The following is a 17,350-nucleotide window of genomic DNA, read 5'->3' as shown; positions in this document are numbered from 1 at the left end:
TGGTTTTCTTGATAATAACTAAAATCATTATCAACAAAACCATAAAAAATGTCTAGATATCAGCTCTCAAATTAAAATCTTATAAGCTATTTTTGTTGTTATCATTATATTTGTCCAAACAAATGTACCTTTAGTTGTACCAGGCATTAAAATGAACAAGAAATTAAAGAAAACAATGGTCTAATAATTTTGACTCTATTTTTAAAAAGTTTTAAATGTAAGTTTTTGAAAATGGAAACCACATTCATTTATAATATTATGACAGTTTTTTTGACACAGAGACATCTTTGTCCTCAAAGGACATCAGAGCAGCTTTTCTAAATTGAGGCCCAGGGGTTAAATCACTATGCTGATCATGAAATGTATGCACTATCATCTGGTAACACGTTCTCTTTTCAATCAGAAAAGCTATTAAAAAGCGAGGCGTGCTGAGCTGGTGCAGTGCTGTGCTGAGTGCAATAAGTAGAGGTCACAGAACTGTAATGTAACATTAGGAGACGCCTGATTGTTGTTTTTGTTCCACTTTCACCTGTTCATATTGATATACAAGGTTCAGTTAGAGTCTATATTAGTGATGCATATCCTCAATTATTTATCTGTGAGCTCATCTGAGGGGATAAACAAACATCCAGTGCAGTAAAAAGTGCAGTGTGACCTGCTGTTAATATATTTTTTTCCAGATGGAAAAGGGCCAGGAAATTACATTTTGAGTGATTTTTTTTTGTGGCACAAAATGGCAAAGCTGTTTCCTTTGGAAAAGTCTGTAAAATAGGGTTTCAATATGGCCTCCTGGAGGTCATGTGACAAATTAAAGCATTGCTATTGGTTCCCTCACTGAAAAACATGCATTATAGAAATTTGACAGACCAAAAATGGGTATGTTGTCTCAGGGCAACACCGTACCATAGAGGATTAGAGAAACAAACCTCGATATGCTTCATAAAAGACTAGTGCAGGGTGATAAACTGTTCATTGAATGAGTTTATTATTATAAATTACATGTTAGATTTTTCTTTTGTTTATGTTTTCTTATGACTCTTGTAAAGAAGCATTCATTGCTGCAAGCTGCTAAACAATAAAAGGCAAAAATCAAAATAAGATATTCTTCAATTTCTACATTTTTTCTGGTAATTTCTGCTTTTTTGTAATTTATACTTTTTTCTTGTGATTGACTTTTTTCATTGTAATTTTGACTTTTTTTCTTGTCATTTTGACTGTTTTTCTGGTTATTTATACTTTTTTTCTGGTAATTCATACTTTTTTCTTGTGATTGACTTTTTGTCTTGTAATTTTGACTTTATTTTTGGTCATTTTTACTTTTTTTCTGGTAATTCATACTTTTCTCTTGTGATTGACTTTTTTTCTTGTCATTTTGACTTTTTTTCTTGTAATTTTGACTTTATTTCTTGTAATTTTGACTTTATTTCTTGTAATTTTGACTGTTTTTCTGGTAATTTATACTTTTTTTCAGGTAATTCATACTTTTTTCTTGTGACTGAGGGCAACTAAAGAAGGGCACATTAAATTCTGCAGAGTGCACTAAAAACTAAATGTTAAGCTATCATAAAATAATTACTTCACTTGAAAACACTCAAATTAATCAAGTGTTAATCACTCAAATTCTCCAGTTAACAAGTTCGAGTACGGCAGCATATTTGAAATTGAGCTGAAACAACTTAATTTGAGTGTCTCCAAATGAAGTAATTATTATCAAGTGGTTAACAATTTTCTTTTATCAGTGTGAGTTTGCTTTTTCCTGCTCCTTGAGTTAACGTGAGGAATTAATTAATTCATTTATTGAACATTGTGTAGCCAAGCTTCAATGGGGATGCCAAGAATAGCATGCATGCCGGTATTTTCATGACTTTAAAGTGAATTAGTGATGAATCACCCTCATGCATGATTGACATTTTACACATGATCTGATAGTTGGAAAAAAAAAAAAGAAAAGCATGGCTAAAATAGCATATTCTTCAAGAAAGTCAGCTTTTTCTTGTGATTTTGACTTTATTTCTTGTAATTTTGACTTTATTTCTGGTAATTTTCACCTTTTTTCTGGTAATTAATACTTTTTTCCTTGTGATTGACTTCTTTTCCTGTAATTTTGACTTTATTTCTTGTAATTTTGACAGTTTTTCTGGTAATTTATATTTTTTTTTCTGGTCAAATTCATACTTTTTTCTTGTGATTGACTTCTTTCTGGTAATTTTGACTTTTTTTCTGGAAACTGGAAACTTTTTTCTGAAGCCAGATTAACTGTTTTTCTTTTGTAAAACTTTAGATTTAATGGAAAGAATTTAAAAAAAAGAAATCATTAAAGAAAAGGGTAGAACCCCCCCCCCTCCCAAAACTTTGCAGCATTATTTAGACAACTTCCCGACACGATATCCTGACAACATGGTGCCCAAAGATTCCTTAGATCTTCTAGTTACATATGATACCGCTATATTCCTAAAAGTGAGCCCAATACGGCCTCCAGAAAAGAAACCAAGTAACCAAGATCCAGCAGACCTTTATAATAAATCATGTTTTCAGGGGAGCTGGTGTCTTATTAATACTCCACCCTGTTGATGATGATGGTGGAGATAACTGTGTCGATTCATTTTCACAATCCTGAAAGCATCCAGTGACCCCTGGTGACCTTTTATTGAAGCGTCTTCATTCATTACGCTCCTCCACTGATTCTTTTTCTGCAGGTTTTCCCCTTGACTCTGTCCCCCGTGTGCACCTGCTACTACAAACAGCATCAGCAACGTGTTAGCGCCTTGTTCCTGCTGTTAATTCACCTCATCAATTTCAACAACTTCCCGACACGATACCCTGACTAATTTTGACTTTATTATTTGTAATTTTGACTTTTTTTCTGTTAAATTTGACTTTTTTCTTGCAATTTTGACTTTTTTTCTCATAACTTATACTTTTCTTCTGGTAATTCATACTTTTTTCTTGTGATTGACTTTTTTCTTGTAATTTTGACTTCTTTCTCGTAAATTTTCCTTGTTTTCTCATAATTTTGACTTTTTTCTGGTAAATTTTAATTTTTTTCTGGTGAATTTAATTTTTTTCTGGCAATTTTGACTTTTTTTCTCATAATTTATACTTTTTTTCTGGTAATTCATACTTTTTTCGTGTGATTGACTTTTTTTCTGGTAATTTTTACTTTATTTCTTGCAATTTTGACATTTTATTTCTGGTAATTTATACTTTGTTTCTGGTAATTCATACTTTTTTCACCCCTGGTGACCTTTTTATTGCAGCTTCTGCATTCATTACGTTCCTCCACTGATTCTTTTTCTGCAGGTTTTCCCCTTGACTCTGTCCCCCGTGTGCACCAACTACTACAAAGTGCATCAGCAATGTGTTAGCGCCTCGTTCATTCCTGCTGTTAACTCACCTCATCTATTTCAACAACTTCCCGACACGATACCCTGACTAATTTTGACTTTATTATTTGTAATTTTGACTTTTTTTCTGTTAAATTTTACTTTTTTTCTTGCAATTTTGACTTTTTTTCTCATAACTTATACTTTTCTTCTGGTAATTCATACTTTTTTCTTGTGATTGGCTTTTTTCTTGTAATTTTGACTTTATTTCTTGTAATTTTGACTTTTTTTCTGGTAAATTTGACTTTTTTTCTTGCAATTTTGACATTTTATTTCTCGCAATTTAGATTTTTTTCTTGTGACTGACTTTTTTCGTGTAATTCATACTTTGTTTCTGGTAATTCATACTTTTTTCACCCCTGGTGACCTTTTTATTGCAGCTTCTGCATTCATTACGTTCCTCCACTGATTCTTTTTCTGCAGGTTTTTCCCCTTGACTCTGTCCCCCGTGTGCACCTGCTACTACAAACAGCATCAGCAATGTGTTAGCGCCTCGTTCCTGCTGTTAATTCACCTCATCTGCCTCGCTCGCTGTGTTTACACCTGCAAAAAGCTATCAGGGAAAACAGATGTGCGTGGATGTGGCGTCTCATTTTATAAAAGCCGGAAGGGTCTTTTTGCAGCCGTAACCACGACAGCTTCCTAATAGCATCCTGGAGTGGATCACTTTGTTTCTTAAAAGATTAACTTTAAAAGGAGTTAAAGGGTTTTGTTAAATACTTTATACGGAGGAGGGATGAGGATGATCTAAAGAGATGTAACGTGGAGCAGTGAGTGTGTGTTAGAGCAGCTATTCTCAACCCCAGTTGGGGTCGCGAGATGATTTCTGGGGGTCGCCAAATCATTTTGGAAGTCAGCTCTGTCTCCACTGTGTTAAAGTGTTCATGTGTTAATGTGTTCTAGTCTTTTTGGTCATTTAATGTCTTTTCTTTTGGTCATTTTGTGTACCTTTTGGTCATTTTGTGTCTTTTTTTATCATTTTGTGGTCAGTTTGTGTCTTTTTTGGTCATTTTGATCTTTTTGGGTCATTTGTATCTTTTCTTGGTCAATTTGTGTCTTTTATTGGTCATTTTGTATCTTTTTTTGGTCATTTTGTGTTGCTTTGTTTTGGTCATTTTGTGTCTTTTGGTCATTTTGTGTCTTTTTTGGTCATTTAATGTCTTTTTTTGGTCATTTTGTGTATCTTTTGGTCATTTTGTGTCTTTTTTATCATTTTGTGGTGAGTTTGTGTCTTTTTTGGTCATTTTGTTTCCTTTTTCTATTCATTTTGTGTATTTTTTTGGTCATTTTGTTTCCTTTTTTTATTCATTTTGTGTCTTTTTTGGTCATTTTGTTTCCTTTTTTTATTCATTTTGTGTCTTTTTTGGTCATTTTATGGTCAATTTGTGTCTTTTTTGGTCATTTTGTTTCCTTTTTTTGGTCATTTTGTGTCTTATTTTGGTCATTTTGTTTCTTTTTTGTATGATCTGAACTGTGCGTGTCAGATTCTGTTCAGTGAGTGGGGGACAACATGATGTTATATTGGTGGTCGCGACTCAAAAAGGTAGAGAAGTACTGAGTTAGAGGGAGGACAGATGGGCTCTGGTCCGATGCTGTGGATCATTAAACACAGATGAAGGACAGACAGAAGGTTGACTTGCCTGCAGCCTGCTCTCTATCCTTCCGTGTCGCTCTCTCTCACCTCTTTGTGTCTCCCCGTCTCTGCTCTCCTTCTATTGGCTGCTCCTCTAGCATTAGCACTAATAGTGTTATCATGGGCTCTCATATAACTTCATTACCCTGATGTGACTTCCTTTTTTATTCCCTCTGCCCCCCAACCCACCTCTCTTTCTCTCTCTTTCTGTTTCTTAGTGGTCCAAGTAGACAGAGGGCGAACCATAACCATTAAAAAAGACGATCTTGAAGGTGAGAACACTGTATTTTTATTTCCTCGTGTATAATTTTATCATAAAAAAAGATGCCATTGGAACATTTTCACCCCTGGTTTTTTAAGCAGCATCTCTGTATTACTGGCCGCCCCCTCGCCTTTAGCCCGCCTCAGGCTCTTTTCTTAATGCATCTTCATATTATATTTAACAACGAGCTGCAGTAATTGCACGGCTGAGGCGATGAGAATTTTTTATTTTTTTCCCCCCATTTTCAGAAGTGAAAAGAATGAAGAGAGCCACGGTGGTGGCCTGGTAAATCCACATAATGGCCCCAGGTAGTGTGAATGCCTGTGAAGAGGGCTGATAACCTTGGCAATGTAACACACAGACAGAGATAAAGGGAGAGGAGGAGGAGGAGGAAGATTTGTTTGCAGAGGCAGCCAGAAAATAAATATAGCAAAGATAGTGCATTCAAGTCCTCCTTTAATCTAGTCTTTAATGGAGCAGAAAGTGTGTGTGCATGTGTGTGAAAGGAAAAGAGCAGCAGACGTGTTTCTGTCTGCAGAGACAAAGTGACAATCAAGCAAAATGAGGTTGCAAAACACAAATTATTTCTTTAACCCTTTGATGCATATAAACATAAACATATAAACCCCTTCTAATGGATTCAAAATAACCCACATTCATTTCCCATGTTATTTAATGCTGGCTGTGTGTTTGAATATCTTTATTTTTTTACTACAAAAAACAAAAATAAGATAAATTATCTAACACTTCTAAATCTAAAGTTTTTTTTATCTTGGTAAGAAACAAATAATTGTCAGGTCTCTCTGCTTGGGCCAGTTCATCGCTGCTTGCAGCTTTAATTTATCTTGTTTGAAGAGTTAATTTCTTATTTTAAGCATTCAACATGCTTATTTCTAGGTTTAATAATCTTAATTTAAGAAATCTTGTCAGGTGAAATTATCTGTCCATGCAGCAAGATCATTTCCCTCAGATTTAGTGTTTTTATCTTGTTTTTAGACACACCTTTTTTGCAGTGCAACATTGCATAAAAGTACCAAAATTCAACTTTAAGTGGTCAATAAAAACTTTAGTTCCAAACATTGTTCCAAAATTATTCGTTACGAGGTTTTATACAACCTTTTTGTCAGCGTGTGACAGACATGATCAGTTGAACAGAGGTCGGCCAACTGTCATGAATCATTTCCACTCGTTGACCCAAAATCCTGCCACAATTTGGTTTCTTTAGCTGCTTGTTAACCCTCTGGAGTCTCCAAAAGCTCCAAATCCGGACTTGTTGACTCCATCCAGACTAGAAAACAAAGCAGCGTGGAGCCCTACTGTAAATTTACCTCTAAAGTTCTGGCTGTAAACTCCATGAGGCCAGTTTCAGTTTGATGATGATATACCAAGTAAAACTGGAGACAAGCTCAAATATATTTAGTATCAAATGATACAACTGGATGGAACCCTCTTATATGTTATATTCGCAACCTTTGTTCACATTTGCAACATTTAAAATTGTTTATTGAGCATGATAGTGAAAAAAAAGATTTAAAATCACATTTTATGTTGGACTAAAGGATTAAAAAAGACACAAAATGACCAAAAAGAGACATAAAATGACCAAAAAAAGACAAAAAATGTCTAAAAAACACACAAAATGACAGAAAAAAGACACAAAATGAACAAAAAAGACATAAAATGAGAAGATAAAATTACCAAAAAAACACAGAAGACGACACAAAATAACTAAAAAAGACACAACAAAAGACACAAATGACACAAAATGACTTGACATGAATCCTACACTTTTTTAACCGAATCTGGATGTGAACAACCTCCTCACCCTCAAAATGAAACATCAGCACTTTAACCTCACTGTCACGGTTCCATTTCAAACTCAGCGTACTTGAGTGCACCATGAAAAATACTTACAGATGGCACTGTACACACACACACACACACACACTCGCTGCTTCTACTAGATCAGCATCTCTCGTTTCACGGCTCTCTCTTTGCTCAGGAGTTCCTCTCTGATCCACTCTGCAGCTCTGCAACTCTTCAGGGGAAACAAACAAAGAGGCGAGACTCACAGACAGACAGACAGACAGACTTTTTGGACTAAATCTCAACACTTTGATCGTCCTTGAGTCACTTGGAGAGTCATTGAGAGTGTGCTGACTCAAGCCGTTTCACTGTGTTATCCGCATTACTTATGTATCAGAAATGGAGGTGAAATTTAGGGCAGCAAGTTAAATCTGACTCAAATCCACCAGACAAAGCATTACATTTTCACATGCAAATATTTTAACAAAAGGAGTATGAAAAAAAAACAACTCAGCCAGCAGTTTTTGGACTTCATCTTCCTACTGACCTTGTACTAACTTTTTTTCCTCCTGTCTTCACTCTGCAGGTGAGGTCAAAGCTCCTCTACCTCCCACTGACGTCCACGCCTGTGAGGTGAGCGACACCTACGTGGTGCTGAGCTGGAGCGAGCCGGAACCTCGAGGCAGAGAACCGCTCAGCTTCTACGTGGAGCGGGTCAGTCAATACGCCCACAAACACACGTTACACACTGCAAAAAAGGTGTGTCTAAAAACAAGATAAAAACACTAAATCTGAGGGAAATGATCTTGCTGCATGGACAGATAATTTCACTTACCACACCCAAAGCTGTGGAACAGCCTACCTCTCCAGGTCAGAGCTGCACAGTCTGTTGAGCACTTTAAAACATTATTAAAAACCTATTTATTCTCCTTGGTGTTCAGTCCCAGCTAGGCAAGAATCCTTGGCTTTCTTTTTTACTTTTTTACCCTTTTATTTGTCTTTTTATCTCTAACACTGTTTTGGATTGAGTTTATATTACTATTTTATTCTATTTTATTTTATTGTTTTTACTGTTTTTAGTATTTTATTGTTTTCATTGTTTTTATTGTTTTTATTTATACCTATTTGTGTATGATTTATTCTATTTTAATAACTGTACAGCACTTTGGTCAACTGAGGTTGTTTTTAAATCTGCTCTATAAATAAACTTTGACTTGACTTGACTTGACTTGACAAGATTTCTTAAATTAAGATTATTAAATCTAGAAAGAAGCATGTTGAACACTTAAAATAAGAAATTAACTCTTAAAACAAGATCAATTATCTAACACTTCTAAATACATTTGTTTGGACAAATATAATGGTAACAAGAAAAAAGAGCTGATATCTAGACATTTTCCATGGTTTTCTTGTTAATGATTTTGGTTATTATCAAGAAAACCATGGAAAATGTCTAGATATCAGCTCTTAAATTAAACTCTTATCAGCTATTTTTGTTGTTATCATTATATTTGTTCAAACAAATGTACCTTTAGTTGTACCAGGCATTAAAATGAATAAGGAATTGAAGAAAAAGGGTGGTCTAATATTTTTTCCATGAATGTATATTGGCAAATTTAAGAAAAAGAGTTTCCAGAAAAAAGTATAAATTCCGAGAAATAAAATGTCAAAATTTACCAGAAAAACTGTCAAAATTACAAGAAATAAAGTAAAAATTACAAGAAATAAAGTAAAAATTACAAGAAAAAAGTAAATTACAAGAAAAAAGTATGAATTACCAGAAAAAAAGTATAAATTACGAGAAATTGCAAGAAATAAAGTCAAAATATATCAGACTTTATAAATAAGGAATATATAAAACAGTCTGAGTGGATCCATTCTGCATAACGAGTACTTTTACTTTTGATACTTCAAGTACATTTTGACACTGATACTTTTGTACTTTACTTCAGTAAGTTTTGAATGCAGGACTTTTTTAGTGGAGTAATTTCATAGTGTGGTATAACAGGTGCAGTTCAATAAATTAGAATATCATAGAACAGTTTATTGAGGTCAGTAATTCAATTAAAAAAGTGAAAATAACACATTATAGAGATCAATCACACACAGAATGAAACATTTCATGTCCTAATTTATTTAATTTCTTCTAATTATAATGATTATGACTTACATTTAATGAAGACCTAAAATTCAGTGTCTCAAAAAAATTAAATATATGCTCTTTCTTGCGCCCTAAAACACTCATACAAGCCTAAATGTATTCAAAGACTTGTAATCAGTAATACCTACACATCCACATCCACTGAACACAAGGATCAATTTACTTGCATCATCAGTTCTTCCAGACGCTCGCTGTGTTTGGCCAGTCCGATGCTCGACGAGAGCCAAATTAACAGCAAGCTCCCTGACCACAGCACTAATTAAAGAGACAGAAGGAGGAAACACACACACACACACACACACACACACAGACAGACACACACTTTAACCACCGTGGTGTCCGTTTAAGTGGGAATTTGTGGAGTCATTAAAAGCGAGCAGACGTTGATGTTGCTCTTTCGTGCCCTGCACTTCGGCTTCAGGGGTTTAACTTTCTTGCTGGCGTGCTCGAACAAGTTTCCTTCACTTTATAACTGTTTGATTTAAAACTACCTGAGATCTGAAGGTTTTGTTTGATTCAGGATTAGTCAGAAATTAATCCCATTATGTAGCAGAGTTGGGGGTTTTTCTTAATTTTTTCATTTTATTAATTATTCTTTTCGAACAACATAAACAACAACAACGTAGGCTAGATGCATATATACATACACATACTCACATAGACACCATTATACAGATGTACATATAAACATTTACACATATACAGTATATATAACCCTATACATAAACACACATACAGTATTTCTAACCCTATACATATACTGTACACACATACAGTATATATAACCCTATACATATACACACATACAATATACATAACCCTATACATATATACACATACGGTATATATAACCCTATACATATACACACATATTGTATATATAGCCCTATACATATACACACATACAGTATATATAACCCAACAACAACAAAACACAACACTGAATGCAGTTACAAGAACGTCCTCATCCAGTTTCTAACCTTTACTTATTTAGCATATCATTTTTCATAAGCCTTTTGAACTTAACAATTGTTGTGCATGATTTCATTTCATGGCTGCAGTTGTTCCATATTCTCCTTTACTTGTAATCCAATGATACTTAGAATTTGTTCTTATCAGGTGTTTTCAGCACACATAGACCTGGCAGTGCATGCGTAGTTACCCTGACCTAAAACAACCCCTGAATACTTTGTGGAACTTTTTGATGAATTACTTTAAGCATAAATTGTGATATTTTAAAATCAACTAAGTCCCTTAACCCTCTGGGGTCTGAGTCTATTTGCATTTTATATAGCACATAATATTTACTATCCTCATGTTTGGTATTTGGTATTTTCTCAGCACAGCTTCAACATGATCTGACTATTATTTTTTCACTTTAACCCACTTTTTTATTAAAGGAACACTCCACCGTTTTTTCATATTAAAACATGTTATTCGGGTAAGTAAGACGAGTTGATACAGACCTCTTGCGTCTCAATGCGTGCACTCAATCGCCCTGGCGCGCGGAGCTACTTGGCTAGCACTTAGCTTAGCCCAGTTCATTCATTAGGATCCACACAGATGGACAGTTAGAAGCGACCAAACTCCTCCACGTTTTCCCTATTTAAATACAGCTACACGAGTAGTTAAACGACCAAGTATGGCGACACAAAATAAAACGTGGCGCTTTTCGAAGCGGATAAAAAGGATAACTATAATGTATGGCGGAATAGCACTTGGGAGCACTTTGACTCGGCGCAGTAATATCATCACTCCTGACGGAAGTGAGAGGGAGCGGAAGTGATGATATTACTGCGCCGAGTCGAAGTGCTCCCAAGTGCTATTCCGCCATACATTATAGTTATCCTTTTTATCCGCTTCGAAAAGCGCCACGTTTTATTTTGTGTCGCCATACTTGGTCGTTTAACTACTCGTGTAGCTGTATTTAAATAGGGAAAACGTGGAGGAGTTTGGTCGCTTCTAACTGTCCATCTGTGTGGATCCTAATGAATGAACTGGGCTAAGCTAAGTGCTAGCCAAGTAGCTCCGCGCGCCAGGGCGATTGAGTGCACGCATTGACTACAAATATGAACATATAAAGGTAAAATTCAAATATAATAAAACTATACATAAAAAATGAACATAAAAACATGTTTATTTATAGGAAAAGTGTTAGATGATTAGAGCACTTTTTTCCATTTTTATTAAACGTCACACCTGCCTCGTCACATCCTTCTTTTACACTTGAATAAATATTTTTGTACTATCAAATTAAAACGATCATATCTTTGGTTTTACATGACCTCAGAACGTCAAACAAAAAACTGGAGAAAGTTTCAAGTCTGTAATTTGGAGTGAAGTCGACAGCAGCGCTAAACGTGACCTCGTTTTTTTGTTACAGCGTTTTTAAAAAAGCCAGCGTGATCATAGACCCCAGAGGATTAATTTGAGCGTTTCCAATCTGGTAAAGAGTTGGTTTATTGGCTGTGTGTAGTCAGCGTTACAAACAATTCTAATAGCTCTTTTCTGCACAATATATATAGGCTCCGTATTTGTTTTGTAAGTGCTTCCCCATACCTCGACACAATAGGTCAAGTAGGGGAGTATAAAAGAGCAATAAATGTATATAATGAGTTTTAATGATGCATCCAAGGTCTATAAAAGAAAATACCTTTTTTTTCATGATTCAATGTGCAGAAGAGTGCCGAGTTTTCCTCCAATCTATCAAAGTGTGGACTGACCTATTCTTTACAACAATAAGCTCTCAATTCAGCTCTCCAATATCAACCCAGACGCCCAACAGCTTCCAGCTCCAATAATCAGAAAACTGCCACAGGAAATAGATTTTTATTGGACTTTTTTATAAGTTGCCGGAGTAATAAAACTGTCAAATCTGTCAAAGGCGTCTGAAATTACTAAAGTCTGCTGCTCCACTTCCGCTTATATAATGAAGGGAACATTCAAATATCCTTTTCGCCCTTGAGCAAGCACTTTATAATCACTGATCCCTTTAACATATACCTGCCTTCTATTGTTAGAGTTTCCTCTCAAACAGAGCGTTGGGAAAGGGAGAAAATAATAAACTCAAAAATGTGAATGCAGGCTATGAAATAGAGAGGTTTAGTATTATATATTATACAGTCATGGAAACATTGATTAGATTTTTTTCTCTAATTTCTTGTTCATTTTAATGCCTGGTACAACTAAAGGTACATTTGTTTCAAGAACAGTATGAAATGAAATTTATCATATTTTGGAGGCAAAAAAAAGTTAAATATTTTCAGGTGTTCTAATGCTTGTGATGCACTGTAATTTCAGTGAAGTGAAATGCTTATAAAATGTTCAACAGAAGAATTGTTTATCACATCACAGAGTACAGAACAAGAACAGAGTGACCCACACTCCCAAGAGTGTTATCTAATGTTGCACGTAGGTTATAAACAGGATTTGAGTTATTTTAGCCTCTCAGGTAGGATATTATGGGGTGCCAAATCTGCTAAAAGTTTGTTTTACAGGCGAAACACCTCAAGCAAAAATATTGTTTTTTATTTGCTGGTGAATTATTTCAAACTAGGTGGAAGAAAAATGTCCAAAATAGACTTTAGGTGTGTTTTTATTGGGTTCTCCGCCCATTAGTTAGTTCCCCTCGGCCACTGTTCCCATACAGGTACTTTTGTAGCGGCTAACTGTTGTGTATTAACTTGAAGATGTATTAAAATATCTGACATATAGCAGTTTAAACATGCGTCACATATGTTTTGACAAACACACAGAAATCTGACCAACAGTCACAGTCTCTTTACAGGAAACTTCTGCTTGATTAAGATATGAGCAGCTCTGATTTAGGAAATCCCACTGCACCATTTGGAACAATAACAGGAAAGCATGAGACCTTACACACGAACATTAGGTATAATAGTACCAGTAATATGAAAACTGCACAGTTGCTGTTCGAATCAAGGACCTGTTGTTGTGTATCTTGAATATTGTGTCTGTTTTGTGATACTTCAAGAAATCCTGCACAGGGCTATCTTTCTAGAAACAAGCAGTGTTGCCAACTTATCGACTTTGTCGATATACTTAGCGACTATTCAAACCCCTCTAGAGACTCTTTTTCAAAAAAGCGACTAGCGACAAATCTAGAGACTTTTTCTGGTGTTATTGGAGACTTTTGGAGACTCATTCCTACTCTTCTTAACGAGTAGCGCCGTCCCAAAGCACTCACAAGCGGCCCAGTCCTCCCGCAGCAGTCTCTCCCAGCTGCTGTCAGAGCAGGAGATGTTAACCCCTCAGCGTCCAGTTTGCACCAGTCTGCAAATGAATCACACATGCGCGAAATCGGAGCTCAGTACGGACTCAGAAATGTACCTACCCGTCTCTATATTTAAACTATTCAGACCCTCTAGAGACTCTTTGTCTCTATATTTAGACTATTCAGACCCTCTAGAGACTCTTTTTTCAAAAAAGTGACTAGTGACAAATCTAGAGACTTTTTCTGGTGTTATTGGAGACTTTTGGAGACTCGTTCCTACTTGTCTTTACAAGTAGTGCCGTCCTAAAGCACTCACAACCGGCCCAGTCCTCCCACAGCAGTCTCTCCCAGCTGCAGTCAGAGTAGGAGATGTTAACCCCTCAGCGTCCAGTCTGCACCATTCTGCAAATGATTCACGCATGCCTGAAATCACCGCTCAGTAGCGGCTAACCCAAGCCACACCCATAGTGGCTCACTAGAGGGAAAAATGCCTAATTGAAACGTGCCTATTTACACTGCAAAAACAAGACAAAAACACGAAAACTGAGGGAAATGATCTTGCTGCATGGACAGATAATTTCACTTGACAAGGGTTCTTGAATTAAGATTGTTAAATCTAGAAATAAGCATGTTGAACGCTTAAAATAAGAAATGAACTCTTAAAACAAGATCAATTATCTAACACTTCTTTTTTATATTGGTAAGAAACAAATAATTTGCAGTGTAGGCATTAATTATTCACCCAGTTCTGCTTCAAAGGTGTTAGTTCTGCCTGAAAGTTTCTTTGTCTTTCACACCAAACTGCCAATCTGTATTCCTCTTTGCCCTTGTCTTGTCTGAACGCTAAGTGGTTCGCTCCACAACTATACAATCTGCAGTTAACTAACTGATTACACAAAATGAGAATGAATTATGGGACTTTTTAACGAGTATTTGGCAGTCTTGGCAGATTGAATCATCCGGCTTATTTGAAGGAGGCTGAATAATGAACATGTCCTTGAGATAAATGTAGATTAAATTATCTTTGTGTGTGTTTTTTTTATTTTATAATGCTGCACTTGGATCAGTCTCTGGCAGGGAAGAGCAGCTGGCAGCTGGCCAGTCTGGACATGGAGGTAAACTCTCCCAGGTTCCCAGTGTTTGATCTGGTCAAGGGCAAGCAGTACTGCTTCAGAGTGCGCTCCATCAACAAGTACGGTGTCAGCGACCCCTCGGAGCCCAGCGCACCCATCTCCTTGGGAAAGCCACAAGGTGAGAGTGGAGCTACGTAGCGCACTGTAACCGCTCATTACTCTGACTGTTGTGAAGGTCAATTAGATTCTGTAGTCTGCAGTGAACCTGCTGCAGTCTTGCACACATGGAAGACCTTGAGCTTGTGGAGATTTCTTGTAAGCTGTCTGCTTGTGTTAGGATCAACATGTATTATGTAGTGATATACAGGTACATCTCAATACATTAGAGGATGATGGGAAAGTCCATTTCCTGTAGTTCAAGCCAACCAAGCATTGAGTGCATGTACAGTCATGGATACAAATATCAGACCGCCCTTGTTTTCTTCAAATTCTTTTTAACCCTCTAAAACCTTTGGCTATTATGTCTGTTAAAAAATCTGTAAAAATCAGAAAAAAAAGAAAAATCAGTATCAGTTTTTTCAGCGTTACCTCACCTATATGTCCTGATAATTAATGTCTAACTTTGACTTACTTACGAAAATTTTTTTTAACCCAAAAAGAAACTAAGGAAACATGAAATCTGATATTGAAAATTATGTTTCAAAACACAGAATTTAAAGCACTGCAAATATGAATACAGGTTGCACATATGACATATAACAGGTAAAATGAGGATAATATCTAGTTCAATATTTCTATACTAAATATATTTGACATTATCTCCAGTTTTACTTGGCTGAATATCATCAAAAAAAGGAGTTTCAAGCCAGAACTTTAGAGGGAAGCTAATGGCAAGACTCAGTGTTGCTTCATCATTTTCTCTCCACGTCATGAAGAAGAAATATGCAGGTGTTTTCATGGACTCCAGAGGGTTAAATCATTTTAAATCATCAAGAAAACCTTGAAAAAATGAGCTATTTTTGTTGTTATCATTATATTTGTCCAAACAAATGTACCGTTAGTTGTACCAGGCATTACAATTAACAAGAAATTGAAGGGTCAAAACAAGGGTCTAATATTTTTTCCATGACTTTATATATATGAACACTGTGTTATAGCCTAATTCATTTCTGTTTGATGGTTTAAGTTTAAGCTGACCTCTGGTTTCCATCAGCGGTGCCGGCTCCGCCTCACTCTGTGATAGCGTTCAGAGACACGGACACCTCGGTGCTGCTCCAGTGGCAGGAGCCCGAAGACAAAGACGACATCCTGGGCTACTACCTGTACTACAGCGAAAAAGGCAAACAAGACTGGAATACTGTCAACAACAAGCCCATCACCAAAAACAGGTGATGAGGACATGTTTCTTGTCTAACTGACGTAGTGCATAACGCCAAAACAACACGTGCCATTTGTAAAAGCCGGCGAACCAGTGTTGCCAACTTAGCTATATTTAGCGACTTTTCAGACCCCCTTAGCGACTATTCCTCAAAAAAGCGACTAGAGAAAAAAACAGTGACTTTTTCTGGTGTTATTGGAGACTTTTGGAGACTCCTTCCTACTCTTCTTAACGAGCCGCGGGTGGCTCGTTAAGAAGAGTAAGAAGGAGTCGAATCGACACAGTCCTCCTGCAGCAGTCTCTACCAGCTGCAGAGCCGGAGGGGATGTTAACCCCTTAGCGACCAGTCTGCAAATTGCTAACAGGCTAACAGTTAGCTCTGTAGCAGTACAGTGTGTATGTGCTGCTGCTGCAGGAGGGGTTCACTTAGAGATCTCTGTTTGTTTACAACAAGCACCAGACACTAAAAAAATGTTCCTATTGTTTGTTTAAAAGTAGTGAAATAAAAACACAGATGTTTTCCCTAACACGATGAATAATCGTGATTAATAATCGTGATTACAATATTGATCAAAATAATCATGATTATCATTTTGGCCATAATCATGCAGCCCTAGGTTCAAATACTCTTCTCCTCCAGCCAGGTAATTATATGAGCTAAAGATGTAGCAGTTGATATGAATCATATTCACTCTGCCTGATCTTCATCTCACCTCCTCAGATTTACCGTCCATGGCCTCAAGAACCGAAAGGAATATGTGTTCAGGGTGAAGTCTGTGAGCCGAGCAGGAAACAGCAACTATTCAGACGAGTCTCTGCCCATCCTCGTCAAAGCAGCCATCTGTAAGTGCCCCCAGCGAGTCAGATCCCTTTATTAATATTTTCTGGTGCTTTTACTACTCGAGCAACTCTTGCAGAGGTTTATTTTGAAGCAGGTAATCTTAAAATGTAGATTTAAATGAATGAATCAATCGATCAGTGCATTTTTGGAAATATTTGATATTCTTAGAGCTAGCCAAGAATACAGATCATTGTTTTTACCTCATCTCTATTGTAAGAAGAAAAAAAAAAAAGAGAGAGAGAGAGAGAGAGAGAGAGAAAATATTTGTGTTTGTGTCCCATTCATGCATAGTTGGAAGGTTGTTTTTATAACCCTAACCCTGTCTCCTTTCCCCAACCTTCAACATGTAGTTTTGGAGGCTGAACCTAACAAAATAGAGTGATTTCACATGTGCACGTGCATCTCAATACTTTAGAATATGATGGAAAAGTCAATTTCCAGTAGTTCAAGTCAAATAGCCTCAACCAAGTATTGAGTCACATAGATGGACATACTGTTCAGAGGCCAACAATTCCTTCAACTTCATTAAATGCAATCTTAAATTAAGATTGTTAAATCTAGAAATAAACATGTTGCATG

At 36.3% G+C, this 17,350-nt stretch overlaps 1 protein-coding gene across 1 annotated transcript in view; it reads left to right on the top strand.

Moving 5' to 3' along the window:
* The window catches only part of myom3 (myomesin 3), a 117,756-nt gene that overhangs the window by 62,194 nt on the left and 38,212 nt on the right, over nt 1-17,350 (top strand). The window contains 5 exon segments of the mRNA XM_059339093.1: nt 5,235-5,288; nt 7,671-7,798; nt 14,547-14,730; nt 15,766-15,940; nt 16,652-16,773. Coding sequence (XP_059195076.1) covers nt 5,235-5,288; nt 7,671-7,798; nt 14,547-14,730; nt 15,766-15,940; nt 16,652-16,773 — 663 coding nt within the window.

Source organism: Centropristis striata, chromosome 8 (assembly GCF_030273125.1).
Source record: "Centropristis striata isolate RG_2023a ecotype Rhode Island chromosome 8, C.striata_1.0, whole genome shotgun sequence".
Taxonomy (NCBI): Eukaryota; Metazoa; Chordata; class Actinopteri; order Perciformes; family Serranidae; genus Centropristis; species Centropristis striata.
This window is presented reverse-complemented; position numbering and strand designations above follow the sequence as displayed.